The sequence below is a fragment of the Pagrus major genome, chromosome 20 (assembly GCF_040436345.1).
Source record: "Pagrus major chromosome 20, Pma_NU_1.0".
Taxonomy (NCBI): Eukaryota; Metazoa; Chordata; class Actinopteri; order Spariformes; family Sparidae; genus Pagrus; species Pagrus major.
The window spans coordinates 15,457,194-15,471,252 of record NC_133234.1 but is presented as its reverse complement, the minus strand read 5'-3'; the positions used below and the strand labels follow the sequence as shown (position 1 = coordinate 15,471,252).

At 39.1% G+C, this 14,059-nt stretch overlaps 1 protein-coding gene across 1 annotated transcript; it reads left to right on the top strand.

Moving 5' to 3' along the window:
• Positions 1-910: 910 nt before the first annotated feature.
• cep55l (centrosomal protein 55 like) lies at positions 911-13,555 on the top strand. Its single transcript, XM_073488998.1, has 12 exons — positions 911-970; positions 1,726-1,951; positions 2,084-2,191; positions 4,743-4,898; positions 7,725-7,778; positions 8,122-8,266; positions 8,396-8,541; positions 8,785-8,978; positions 9,717-9,840; positions 9,950-10,021; positions 10,708-10,833; positions 10,948-13,555. Exons 2-12 carry the CDS (start codon positions 1,763-1,765, stop codon positions 11,158-11,160), a joined length of 1,527 nt encoding a protein of 508 aa, XP_073345099.1. The 5' UTR covers positions 911-970; positions 1,726-1,762; the 3' UTR covers positions 11,161-13,555.
• The last annotated feature ends 504 nt before the right edge of the window (positions 13,556-14,059 follow it).

The window sequence follows — 14,059 nt, the reverse complement described above, 5'->3', positions numbered from 1 at the left end:
TTTGCATCCTCAAATTAATCATAATTAGCCTGCATTATCATTCTTTACAATGAGAAAAGGCACACCTCAGTCTCGATGCTCTTACACCCACTGAGCATCTTCACCTCTGCGTATTTAGGTGTTACACACCTGGGAGAACATCTGTGATTTATGGAGGCTGTGCACAAATAGAGCCAGTGTCTAAAACCCATTGCTACAGCCGCAGGGAATTAGAGCTTAGTGTACATTTTCACATATGCTGCCACTACTCAAACAGAGCAGAGCTTACAACTGGTCATTTAAATAGTCTAACTGCTTGATGCACATATCCTGAATATGCACATCGTTTTTCAGACATTAATATTGCAAAAGGTTCCAAGGTAGTCAACTCTGTCTTGTAGTCCTTGCAGTATAACCCCAGCTGAAATCTCTAATGATGTACCTTGACTATAGGCTGCAGTGCTATTATAAAGTACCACACAGGAAATACATTTGCACCGAGTTAACCTAAAATGGTCATTCAACCTGATGATGTGTGTGATAATGTTGAAGGACAGTTAACCATAGACACACGTCAAACCAGCCTGGGTGGGCAATCCAGCTCTCCCTCGTCTGTTTGCTTCATCCACCGCAACGGGCAGTCCGGCGCAGCAGCTCAATCAGTTGCTGAAGACCGGAAAAAGCTGGAAAAACTCAACTTCCTTGCAAATATTATTATAAAAGCTATAGTGAGTAAAAGGAGATACTATATAATGATGGTATTTTACATTACCTCAGCAGAGAGCTTTAAAAATCGCTACATTTTCTCCCGCACCGCCTGTGTGTCATGTAACCAGACGCCCCGGGTGACGTAAACGTGCGCACCCCACGATTACGTTACGGACATGACGTCAGCGCGCTGCAATTCAAACTTCAGGAGCGTTGGGTTAGAAAACGGTCTTGTTGTCACAAACAGACGAGTTCAAGCGGATATCTTCGGTTCGCTTTATCTGTAAGTGTCAAATACGTCTTCTTTATCTGCTAGTCATCTTTGTTTTCATGGTATGTGGTGTCGAAATGGACAGACGTCAATTAAGACGACGTAACGTTAACTTATTGAAGGCTATCAACTAGTTTAACGTTAGCTATAGACAGGTGCAACAGTGTATGTGACGTTCAATGACTCAGTTTGACTTCTAGCATCTGTTTAATAGATAATTCTTTAGAGTTAGCTTTAAATAGCCTCGACAAATAAAGGTATATGATGGTGAAATGCGCGAATGAATACATGTAAAAGCGAAATATTGTTTATTTGAAGTTACTACTAACTTAGCGTTGGTTAAAGACGGGAGTAAGGATTTGTGTGACGTTCAAAAACTGTCAGTTTTGTTGCTAATTGTTTTGATTTAGCATTAGATAGCCTCGAAAAATTCGGATATATGGCGGTGAAATGTGCGAATAAATCCATGTAAAAGCGAAAGTTACATAACAATGACTGGAAAGATTGAAATTGGCATGTAGGGACAATTATGTGTATTGTTTCCATTGCCTTAACGTTACACCGACGAGCTGTAAAGCCTGCTGCATTATATTCATGTTAATTTCAACAGCATGTCTGTATGCCAGCATCTTTGTATTTCCTTTGAGGTGATTCATAAGGGTGTTGAATTTCCCCCCTTACTTTGATCATTTATTTTGGCTGAAGGAAACTAAATGGTGAATTTTAAATAAAATAATCAGTCTTTTAAATGTCATGTTTCCCCATAGAAGTCAAGGTTAATTCCTCAACCTAGACAAAGCAGCCATGACATCCAAAGGTGCAAAGGAGACCATCGTCACCAGGTTGGGTTTCAAATCCAGCAGCTCTGGCTCCAAGGCCGAGGCGGAGCTGGACAAAGTCAGGAAGGAGAACGCTCACCTGAGGAGGAAGATTGATGAACTGGCCAAACGGCACATCAAACCACCCGACTCTGACAAAAGCAAGCTGCTGGAGGTAAAGATGTGTTTTATTCTGTCTGTGGTATTCAGGAATGTCAGGGTTAACTTCAGAATTTCATGCTTGTCTGTCTGTGTTTTCGCTGTTGTTGTATTTTCATGTGTATACTGTGTCTTATGTTTATTTCAGAGGATTCTGTCCCTTGAGACGCTGCGAGAGAGAAACAATCAGCAGCTGCTTGTTAAAGAGCAAGAACTAGATACACTGAGACAGCAGCTGACAGCCAGAGGAGGAGAGGTATGTAACCATGACACGTCTCTGCAGAAATATATGGCGAAAAATCACATTTACAGTCAACCTGTGTGGACATATCCATCTAGAAGTCCTCTGTAAACACAGAGTAGATTTGGACAACCTGAGGCTGCACTTTTCTGTCCAGGATGTGGAGATATACCTACAGCTGTAGGTTTTTTGTTGTTTTTTTTTGAGTGTACTCTTCAACTTGTGAACATTTGTTGCACTTTTGGCATTGTATTGGTGGCATATGTATTGCGGGCAGCAGCTGCTGTCAGAAAGGGGAGAAAAAAAATCATACGAGACTTCCTCTGAGCTGCCACAAAAAACAGTTGGGGGGAAATAGCTTCTATCCCACTTTGACAGCAGCTCAGCTAAGTGACGTTTAGACAGCCAGCAAAAGCTGCATACCAACACATGGTGTGTATGCTGTTCGCTTGATATTTATAAACCAACCATCTCTCACTGCAGTGGGTCTGTGTACGTATTAGCATTCATGCCCTTTGGCTGTGTATCACACTGCAGGAGAAATTGATGCTATCTATTTGAGGTTCTTCTGCTTGAGAAATCTTTTTTTTTTCCTATTGTTGCAGAAATCGTTTTCTAATTTAGGCTCGTCGGAATGGAATCAGGCTAAAACTTGAAAATGGCAGCTATTTGACATTGTGAAAGCGTAATGTGATTTAATCACACTTGCCTCTTCCTCATTAACTTTCATCAGCAAAAGTGCTAAAACCAGAGCTGCTCAGCGGGCAAAGCCAGCAAACTGCCAGCCATGTAGTGTCATTTGGGTGAATCAGATAATTAGCAATCTGTCTCTGCTTAAACAAAGGTTAAAAAAACTAAGTGACATGGTTGGTTCTCTTCATACTAAGGCTGCACGATATTGGTAAAAACTGACCTTGTTATATTTTGGTTTTCTACAATATATCTACCGTTTATATATTGTGATATGAAAAATACCAGAGCCCGACTGATACTGGATTTTTGAAGCCCATGCCAATAATAGGGAGCAAAAATAATATATATAGGCCAATGTTTTTATATTCAGAGAATATATACATAAACACAGATTGTTTTGCTGTGATCCCTCATATGTGTCATTTTTGTGACACAGGTACATAATGGAGGCAGGATATTTAACTCGATACGGTATATCTGTGACAGCCCAATATTGACCAGTAATATCGTTCAACGGACATACGATCGAAAAATACAGGAATTTTCATCAGATAACTTGAATAGCTTTATTCGGAAATAACTATTCATTCTAAAGTGATTGGGTTGACCATGTAGGGGAGTGTATTGGGTTGACCATGTAGGGGAAGTCCACTCCTAGCTAATGCTCCCACGAACATTTGTTACCTTTACGTGGGACTTTTTGGGCTCAAGCCCTTCTTCAGGCATAAACCAAGTGCAGAGACACACCATACAAGTACTCGCACAAAGGGGAATACAAGGAATACATTGAAGTCTTGACTTAACAAATATAATAACTGTGTACAATGAAGTCTTTCGGTATGAACGATAAAGTAAAAGACATTATTATGGCATATAGAGTAGGGCAAAATTACTAAGCTAGTTAATTGAACATAATGCATAGTAACAAAAGCCACATACAAGGCCCCAGACAAAACATCATATAATTAATTTATTTTCTTCATCAGTTTATTTGACAGTGACAATACACATAGGCATTGTTACATCTTATTAAAATGCAAGTGATGCAATGTATATAGGACTTCTAGTTGTGACTGATTTGCAGTCCTTGTCCTTGGTTGGCTTTTGAGGAATAAAACATATGATACAACACTCTTAAAAATAAAACAGACAAGCAGCCACTAGAGACATAAACTAACAATTAAACAAGACATAAACAAGCAGTCACTACCGACAGTGAAGGACCAATAATTGAGAACAGCAAATGAAAATAACTAAGAACCAACAAACAGTAAAGAGTGAACAGAGATTAAATATAAATATCAATACTGAATATTTGAAATGGTTAAATTCTGTATTGATACTCCAGTCCTAACTGTGTTTATTCGCAGCAAGTTGACATACTGCACCACTTTAGTGTACTATTTGCCTCATTATATTATCTTTTTTAATAAAAAAATTTAATTAGTTTTATGCCTTGAATGTTGTGGCAATTTTCCTGCCTTTGTATCCAATATTGATCATTTTTCAAGGTATTGTATTGAAATTAGAAATTCCAGTATCGTGACAAGACTAATATACATCATCTACACAGTGCACATACATGGAATGATTGTGAATACAGGGCTTCATAATCTCAATATCTACTAATCTGCTATGTCAAAGGCCTTTTACAGTACCAGGTGGCTTTACCCTGCTTTTGTTGATAAATATATCAAGAATGATTTGAATGAGAACTGTACGAGGTCTCCTTTTATATTAGGAAGCAACAACTATGTCACATGATGCGTTTGAGTTGATTTTACTTACATGACATTGCATATCCTGCACATTGCGATGGCCTTGCTGAAACAATATATTGTGCTGCCCTATTTTGTATTGTTGTGTATTTCAGGTGGTAGCATCGCTACAGGCCCAGCTGGAGCAGAGGAGGAGGGAGGCCGAGCAGAGAGACGTGTTATTCCAGAACTTGTCACAGGAGACGGAGAACCTGAAAAACCAGCTGGTCACTGTGTCTAGCCGGTGTCAGTCCTTGGAAACACAGGTGGTGGTAGGTTGACGAATTTACAGCTTACAGCTATACCTCCCCAGATGCTCTTAGTAGTTAACGTTTGTCTACTCTTCCGCCGACCAATTACCTTATCTAAAATCTGTCTGTTAATAATGCAGTTGGCTGTAAAATGTGTCAAACTACTCTTTCTAGCATAGGTCTTACAAAGTGTTAATGGTATGACGCTGATAATTAAAGTGCTTTATCAGTAACCCATCTTTAGTTATTGATGACTTGCTCTAGGATGTTATAAATAATTTTATTCTTGGCAGTTAGTAACAAAACTGTCAAGAAATGGAAAGAAGGTAGACGTTTATAAGAACTCCTGCGTAAAAAGTTACAATTTTGTTATCACAAATTACTGAGCAAAGTTTGTCGAGTTGGTTTATCCTTTTCTCTGACAGCATATTTTTCTCCCCTGGCCTAGGATTAATTCTTGCAACAGCTTTGTGTCGTCTGCCCCCCCAACTGGGTGGACCTTTTTTTTTTTTTTTTTTTTATTCTTATCTATAGTGCTGATGTGGAAGAAAATATTTTTGTTGGATTAAGATATTTATGACAGATCAAATTACACTTTAGTGATTATCTGACTCGACGTCCAGCAACTGACTAGCAGATATATACTTTAAAGGTCAGTGTGACATTTGCCTCTCAACCTGCAGCTGGTACTGCTGAGGTTTCCATCATGTTTAATTCAAAAGGTTTATTGTACGTTTCAACCAAAAGTGTTTCTCAGTGACAAGTGCATGACAGGAGCTTTGTTTGGAAATGCAAATGCAGTTACTCCTCTGCCCACTGGGTGGCATTGTGTGACCTCTGATTGTTGTCATACGCTGCTGACATAATCTCTTTGGAGCAGCCTTACTAATTCTGTTGTAATGAGGCACAAGTGATGCATATCTCAAATACAGGCTTTGTTAATATACATACCAACATCACAATAATACTTCATGTAACAGTAGTTTTCATAACAATGTCCAATAAGAATATGTATAATTAAAATCATCATCAGAATCATCAGTGAAAGAGCCTTTAGTAAGTCATTGGTCGCTCACAGTTCCTCACAGTTGTCAGCTCTCATTCCTTTTTAAAAGGCAGCAGTGATTCCTGGTCAGCCCTTTGAGGCTTTGAGCACAGCAGGCCCTCGCTACACCCTTAGAGAGCGGTCATCGGGATTCTCCTTGGCTTCTGGCAAAGCTTAGGTGGCAAAATCACAATTTATAGTCAGGACTTCGAGATTTGGGATGGTCGAAGGTCCTGAAAATCCACCAAATGATCCTGATTATCACCCAGGTCTTCCAGGAGCTCTCCTTCAGTATCACGTCTCCTGATTTTCTTCTATCTTAATCAAACTTCAAAATCAGTTAAGGTGAAGGAATTTCTTTGCATCAGCCAACATAAAACATGTCTTGTTTATGAGTTTGAAAGCATGTTTTATGCAGGAATGTTAGATGCTGCTCTTGTTAATTGCTCTTATTATAACTCCAGGGAATCTTATCTTGCCGTGTCCTTCAAAATCAGTTCATCAGCTGTTTGCAAAAATGTCAAAAGAAGGGGAGAGTTTGAGGAAAGTAAAGTGGAGATTTATATATATATATATATATATATAATCTCCACTTTACTTAAGAAACATACAGATGCAACTCCTTTAAGTCTCCTTATTTTTTGTTCCTCACAAAGGTCACCGCAAAGCTAGAAATACTTTCTTTGAATCTAAATGTTCTCAAGTTGTTTGCATAAACCCTGCTTTGGTTTTAAAGTCAGTACTTTGAGACTCAAGGTTGGAAGGTATTAAAATGCTGAGTATGTATACCAATGAATAGGAATGCTTGTGGACATATTGTCCTCTTTGAAATCAGTGTCTTTCAGCTGCCACTGCAAGTGGATTGCCTTATCTTTATGCCCTAATGGTAATTTTCCAGGAATGCTTTCCAGGCCCTTGGCTTAGCTCCTTTCGCATTACTAGAAGTAATCTGACCAACAGACCCTTACCCACCCTTTCCCTCATTCCTTGGCTCACAAAAGCTATTAGTCGGCTTAGCTCATGGGACGCCCATTGAAATCCATCTGGAAAAAGCTGACAAGCTCACAATGCTTGTTTGGTAGTGTAAGAGAGCTCACAGCTTTGCGCAAAGATGATCGTTAAGATGTCTACTCTTGTGGTCAGACGTTAGATGGGATCAGACGTGTAGACCTCGGGGTCAGGGTGTCAGTATTATGAGATGAGATGAGATGAATTACTGTCTAAGGATGGATGTTGAGGCATTAGCCCCGAGAGATGGTGCCCTCAGTCGTGAGGTCAAGTCTCTGAACAAGAAGCGCGTTTTTTCTTGTTCTTTCTTGTTCTTTCTTGTTTTTTATCGTATTATTATAAATGAGAACGATGAATTATTCAAACCAGCAAAGCCCTCGAGTGATTTTAAGCCTACTTGTTTTAGTGTCTGAGATTTTTTTTTTTCAAACAACAGACACTAGCAACAACAACAACAACAACAACAGGAAGCTCATCATTTTCCTTTGTAAGCAACTCAACTTAATGGAGGTCCACTGATAGTGGATTCTTAAAGGTCTATAAAATAACTATCATTTGGAGAAGGAAAGAGCCAATAGTCAATTAACTGGCCGAAACAAGTGACCGAGACACCATTCACCCTATTACAAGACACTGTACCATCAAAATGATTTTGAAGCTGGTACAAAAGTTACAAAATGTTTCTTAATGTAGAAACTAGCATACCTCTCTGTTGTGATGGAAGTGTTGATGCCATGCTGTATATTTATCAGACTGAGGTTTATTTAAAAGGAATTGTGTTTTTCTCTCTACAGAATGGACAGGTTCCTCCTGCAGACTTGGCTTTGGTACAAGATCAACTGAGAGACGTGAGTCCAGTCAATGATTTACTGCGTGTTTCTCTTATTTAAGTACATAGTTTCTTACTACTAAAAGACGATTTTGTACCACAGCTTTCTAGCTGAAATCTTATCCACTGACAATATATCTAAAGCTTTTCTTCTCTGTTCAGGGCCAGGGGAATGAAATTCTAGTTTAGTCAATATCAATAAAGTACACACTGGGTATTACTTTTTTGGTTGGAAAAAACCCTTTTTAAAGTCACACAGCCAAACTTCTGTTCCAGACAAGATAAAAAGTATTTTTTTTCTCCTTTTAATGTTCAAATACATGAAAAACAGTATGTCAGTGTGGGGCTTGTTTCACCACCAGGCTCTTGAGAAGAACCAGCAGTGGCTATCGTACGACCAGCAGAGAGAGGCCTATGTGCAGTCTGTCCTCACCCGCACGCTGGAGCTGGAGCAACAGCTGGCCCAGGCCAAGCAGCAGCAAACCAAACAAGAGGCGACTTCAGATGGTGAGCAAATTAAATGTTGGAGTAATTAAAATGAGGTTACCAAACAATTCAAATCAATGCCTTTAACATTTTATTGCAACAAATATAGATTTTCTTCTAAATTTGCTTTCCTAACACTTCGCATCTCAGCTTCTGCAAACTCGGCAGCTCCAGATAAGGATGCTCAGCTGAAGAGCCACTATGACCAGCTGCTGATGGGGGTGCAGAAAGACCTGGAGAGCCAGAAAGACCAGGTCACCAGAACCCAACAGGAGCTCACTGTGCAGAGGCAACAGGTAAAGGCTGTAGGAGTTATTTTCCAGGTCTGATTCTGTCTAAAGATTAACTCTCTAATTAAATTTTATGTTCTACATTTTGTAGAATATCATTGACATTCTCTCTGAATCTGCCTCAAGTTGGAACAACCCCATTAAATAAATGTATTAAATACATTCCTTGGATTTGGGCATCTTTCTAATTAATTTGTAGAACGTTATCGGATTGACAAATTTATTAAAAAAAATTTCGTGGCTCCGCAGACCTTGAACGCTCAGGCAGAGCTGCAGTCTCAGAAGGAGCAGGTCAGCAGGCTCCAGGAGGAGATGTCAGCACTGCAGAGGAGCTATGACGACAAGTGCGGCGATCTGTCATCCTTTCTGAGGAAGTACAAAGAGAAGAGCAAAGAGCTAGAAGAGGCCAAGATGCAGCTGCAGGCAGAGCGATTCAGCAACAGGTCTGTTCTTGGAGTAGAAATAGAATCGAGTAGGCTCTGCGATCGACTTATCTTCAAATCTGACTGGTGCAGAGAAACTACATAGGCGTATGATTGGAAAAGGCCAGACTGCACATTGATTGGGGCACAGCTCATGCTGAAAAATTGTGAAATGGTTCACTGAGCTTGGTTAACAAATGATTGATGAATGGAGGCTGTCTGCGGGTTTTTAAAAATGTATAAATATGAAGAAAAAAATAGACCTTAAAGTCATTAAACTGTACTAAATTTGAATTTGTGAGGCCTTAATAGCAACTAACATTTTCTCTAATTTCATTTATCCATCTTTTAATTTCTTTTCGTCAAAATGGGTCGAGCTCTACTGTGTGAAAGCCCACCTTTCTGATATTACAGATCTTTAAACCTACCACTGAAGCTGATACTTTATTCTTTTTTCTTTATACTTGCACTTGCCTGTTGGCAAAATGTAGCTTCATTTATCACACTCTAATAAACTCATTCCTACATTAAACCTACCTCTGCGCGGGATATACTATTACCTTTTATACTTACTTGCAATGCTTGAATAAGAAAACAGTCTTAACTTTGGTTAAATTTTAGCATCAAATTAAGTGTCTGACACCTGTAGGCAACCTGTGCTGACAATGACAGCAGTTGATTGATTACCACCATTTAATTACCAAATAAATAAACCGTTTAATTCTTAATATTTTTGGATTACACCAACATTGCATCCAGGCATGAAGTCTGCGAGGAGAGAAAGGTGTCGTCTGAGCGGGCAGACAGGATGAGAGCAGAACTGGAGAGTGTGGACATCAGGCTGGAGGAGGAGAGGAAGAGATCTGCTGAACTTCTACTGCAGGTGACACACATTCACTGTCACATTACTTGAAGTTGCTCTTCACTAGTTTTTTTCATTTCGGATCTCTATCACTTGAATATAGCATCGCATTTTACTGCCAATTTCTCAGGTAAATATGCTGCAGAAGTCTCTTCTGAGCCAAAATGAAGAACAGAGGAGAATCGCAGCGCTGGAGCAACAGGTAACGACTATGAATATGTTCTACTGACAGACCGTCCAGCAGTTAGTTTGTAGTAACAATTTATTTTACAGAAGGTGGTTATTTACTTCAATTACTGACCTGCAGAAGAGGAAAACTAGTTGGGAATTATGCTGCAACATCCTCATTTCAATTTAGTGATCTGCTGAGGGGAACTTAGGAAAGTAGTTGGAAATTAAAGCAGCATGATCAGCAGAAACCAGCTCAAAGTTTCCTGTAAATGTATTAAAGAATTACCAGCTACCAAATAATATTAATGTATAATCATGTTGGTGTAATTTTCAATACATTTTGAGGTGAAATTGTGGTAATTGGGGCAATTTCAAAAGAATTTCAAATATGTTACTTGGAAATTACCACGTACTTACCACGAAATATGCAGACTTGTAAAACTAAATGTTAAATATTAATGAAATGGGGAACAGTGGGTACAAAAAAACCCACCCAGCTTCTCAAAACCAAGTGAGGTTTGTTGATTGTTGATCGGTGCGTCCTTTTTTTTGTGTGAAGCAAGAGAGAAAATCCTTTGGTTGTGCCCTGTGTTATGTAGCATATAGCAGATAGAGTTGTAACTATTCTGAGTGGAATCCATACAGATCCCACTTGTGCATTGTGAGCACAGTGAGTTCTTGGCTACTTCCTTCTCATATATTTCTCCCCTGCCGAAGATCCAGCTCTCTGCCAAGGACTTTGAGAATGAGAAGATTGATCGCCAGAGCATGCAGCACCAGTTACATAAGGTGCTGAAGGAGCTCCGCAAGGCCCGAGATCAGATTGCTAAACTGGAGTCTGCTGTAAGTGTTACTGCACATCAGAACTGCGTGTTCATTGTTAAGTCAGCCATAAACAACAGCTCTGACTGGGTTACATCTCCTGAGCTCCTCATTATGTATTATTCTGTTTTCCAGAAACAGCCAAACACCCGTTTCTCCGAGCCCAGCTCCTACAACAGCCTGGAGTTTGAGCGTCTCACTATCACCGACCCTCATGGTCCCACGTCTCCCTCTAAAGTTGGCAACCTCCTGGATGAGAGTTTCCTGGAGTGCCCAAAGTGTCGGGCGCCCTATCCCACCAGCCGCCACAGGGAGCTCCTCACACACATCGACTACTGCTTAGCCTGAGCTAGAAGAGAGGCTCGATCAGTGGTTCCCAACCTAAGTGTTTCTTTCTTTCTGTACTTTTCCAGGCTTCTTAATTGTTTTCACATAAAAAGGGAAAGGGAAAAAAACTATTTGGTTAACCTGGTCATATTGACATGCACTGTGTGATACTGGGGTATGGGTCACACACCACAAAGGTTGGGAACCACTGGATTAGATCATAAGATCCCATGAGGAAACTTAAACACAGCTTATTTTAAAATCTGAAAGCCACGACAAAGCAGTTTTAGACTATTAAGTATGTTCCCATTATTAAACAATACAGATTTCCACAAAAAGGCGCAGGTGAGAGAAAAAAATACTTTTTAACTCATCTGGAAGGCTTCCAACAAATTCTTTGATTTCCAAACGCTGATTTTTCACCAGAAAATGAAAATGTAGTCATTATCCTCTCACCCTCATTCTGATGAAAAAGTCAGGTGAAGGTTTGTATCACACAAAACATTTCTGGAGCTTCACAGCAAAACAGCGTTGTAACATTCTCCTGAACAACTGAAGTAGATGGGGACTGGTTTTATGGGGGAAAAAACTAAACTGAAAATGGCTTCATACATCTTATTTGGCTTATCCAAGTCTGAAAAAGCCCGGAGATCCCAGATTGATTTGAAAAGACATTATTACACACTTTTTAAACCAAAAAGCTCCTAAGCTAAAAGCACAATAGCACACCCCGTCTTGGAATACAAAGGAGATGTATGGACCCATTTTATGTTTCTCTTCTTTTTTTCTTCAATTGTCCCCATCTACTTCGTCAGTTGTCAAGAAGCATGTTGCAAAGCTGTTTTGCTGTGAAGCTCCAGAAATGTTTTGCGGACTACAAAACTTCACCCGTCTTTCCACCAACATGGGCGTGAGTAGGTAATAACTGATTTTTCATTTTTGGGTGAACTTGTCCTTAAAGGTCCAAACCAGCTGGAATACTTGTATTCTTAGTAGATAGGCAAGTAGAATTTTAACGTTTGTATATGAATGGGAATCAGGGGACATTCTTAAAATGCTGCAAATATTATGTCCAAATGAGCATCTTACTATTTTATTTTAGTTCATCTGTTTCATGCTAAATGAGTGTGAGGATTTAAAAAGAAATCTGCTCTGGTTCTTTTTGCCCAAAGATTGATCTGATCATTTATTCAAAAAGGACCCATTCCTTCCGTCTTCCTGCTTAATTTGTTATTTTGGTTAAGTTGTCTTGTTTCAGTTTTTCTTCTGATGAAGCTCTTTGAGAATTTTAACTGTTTTATTTTTGTGTGCATTTGATGAAATTATTTATTCTTGGGTTGCTATCTTGTTTCTTTTTAAAGTGAGCTACTGTCTTTTGAATGAAAGCTTTTATTTTCCTTCACTGAATGTAAGCAATGATAATTATGTATTACTGTAAATGTTGTTATTGTATCATCATGGGAGGTGCCTTTTTATTGTATTTTGTTTAAGTTTACAAGCCTGCCTCATATGTTCGACACTGTTCCTCCACTCCATTCTCTTCAGTAATTAATACCTTTGGTGGATTTGTGTAACATTGTCCTCAGCATGTGTAATATTGAAGGCGTATTTGCATTGCTCTTACCCCTAAGCAGTAATGATTATTTGTTATTTGACAGTATTGAGGTAAATAACAACACAACATAAGTCTATCTGTCAGCTTTTGTGTTCTTGACTACATTCATAGTCATCATAATTTTGTACGGAAAAACTAACTATCCATCCAGGTGTTACCTATTAAATTCCTAGTGTTTCTGTACCATTACAAACTATAACAGTGTTTCTCTGTCTAGTGTTTTGCGAACAGCAGAACAAATCATGTGATTGTAACCATGACCAAGATCTTCCTCTAACCTTAACCACATAGTTTGATTTGCCTAAACTTAACCAAGCATACAATCCTGCTGGAGCTCAATTGGTCACATGGTGCCCGGGTTTCCATGTATTCCTCCCTGTTCAAGCTCGCTTCCATCACCACCTTGACTTTTCAAGCCTGCAGGCCTGTGAGGCTGCAATGAGATTGCATCAGTTAATTCCTTGTACTAAACTATTTAAGGCAGGGGATTAGTGAAGGTCCTGTTGGTCGTGGAAAGGGGTTAAGATTCCTTTTATTCCTGCAGCCTTGGCAATGTGACTACATATACTTAAGACAGACAGACACTGCTATACTGTCATCTTTTTAGATATTGTTTTGTTTTAACATGCAACTTTTATTAAATTTGAGCCAAGAATCATGTCATTTTGACCGACTTTTGTCCAGTTTGCTGTTTTGTTTTTCTAAAGTTATTTTGTTTTATTTCAATCATGTGCTCCAAAGTTGTTTTTCCATGCACTGAACTGTACAAAATGTGCAATAAAGATGTAAATCTCCTTCCAACGCAACATTCCTTTGTGAACTTCTTTCTGTATCTTGAGTCTGATAAAAAATATACTGATCTGATAGGAAATCTGTTTAATATTACCACCATGATTTACTTTAGGTTAAAACGGTGAGGGCATATGCATTGTTAGTATAGTTTTATATGCAAGTTTGTTACTAATGATCCGTAGTGGAAAAGGGACAGCTGAGAGAAATGATAATGTTAAGCTTGGCTTTGTGTTCACTTAGCTGTGCTTTAACACTGAAAGTATTAGGCGTCCATTTAACATTGAGCTGATGTAACAGTCTGATGTTTCACTCTGATTGATTTCTCAGTTTGATCTACAAAGTAACAAGGTATTTATGTAGAAAACATTTAGCCACTCTCTGTAATCCCCTATGACCCAATACATTCTGTGATGCTTAAAGATCAGCTATGAAAAGTAAAAGTGTCTACAGCTGAGCTACTGGCTCTGTGAGGCTGTACTTAGGCACAGTGGCCCTTTGAGTTGAAAGATAATT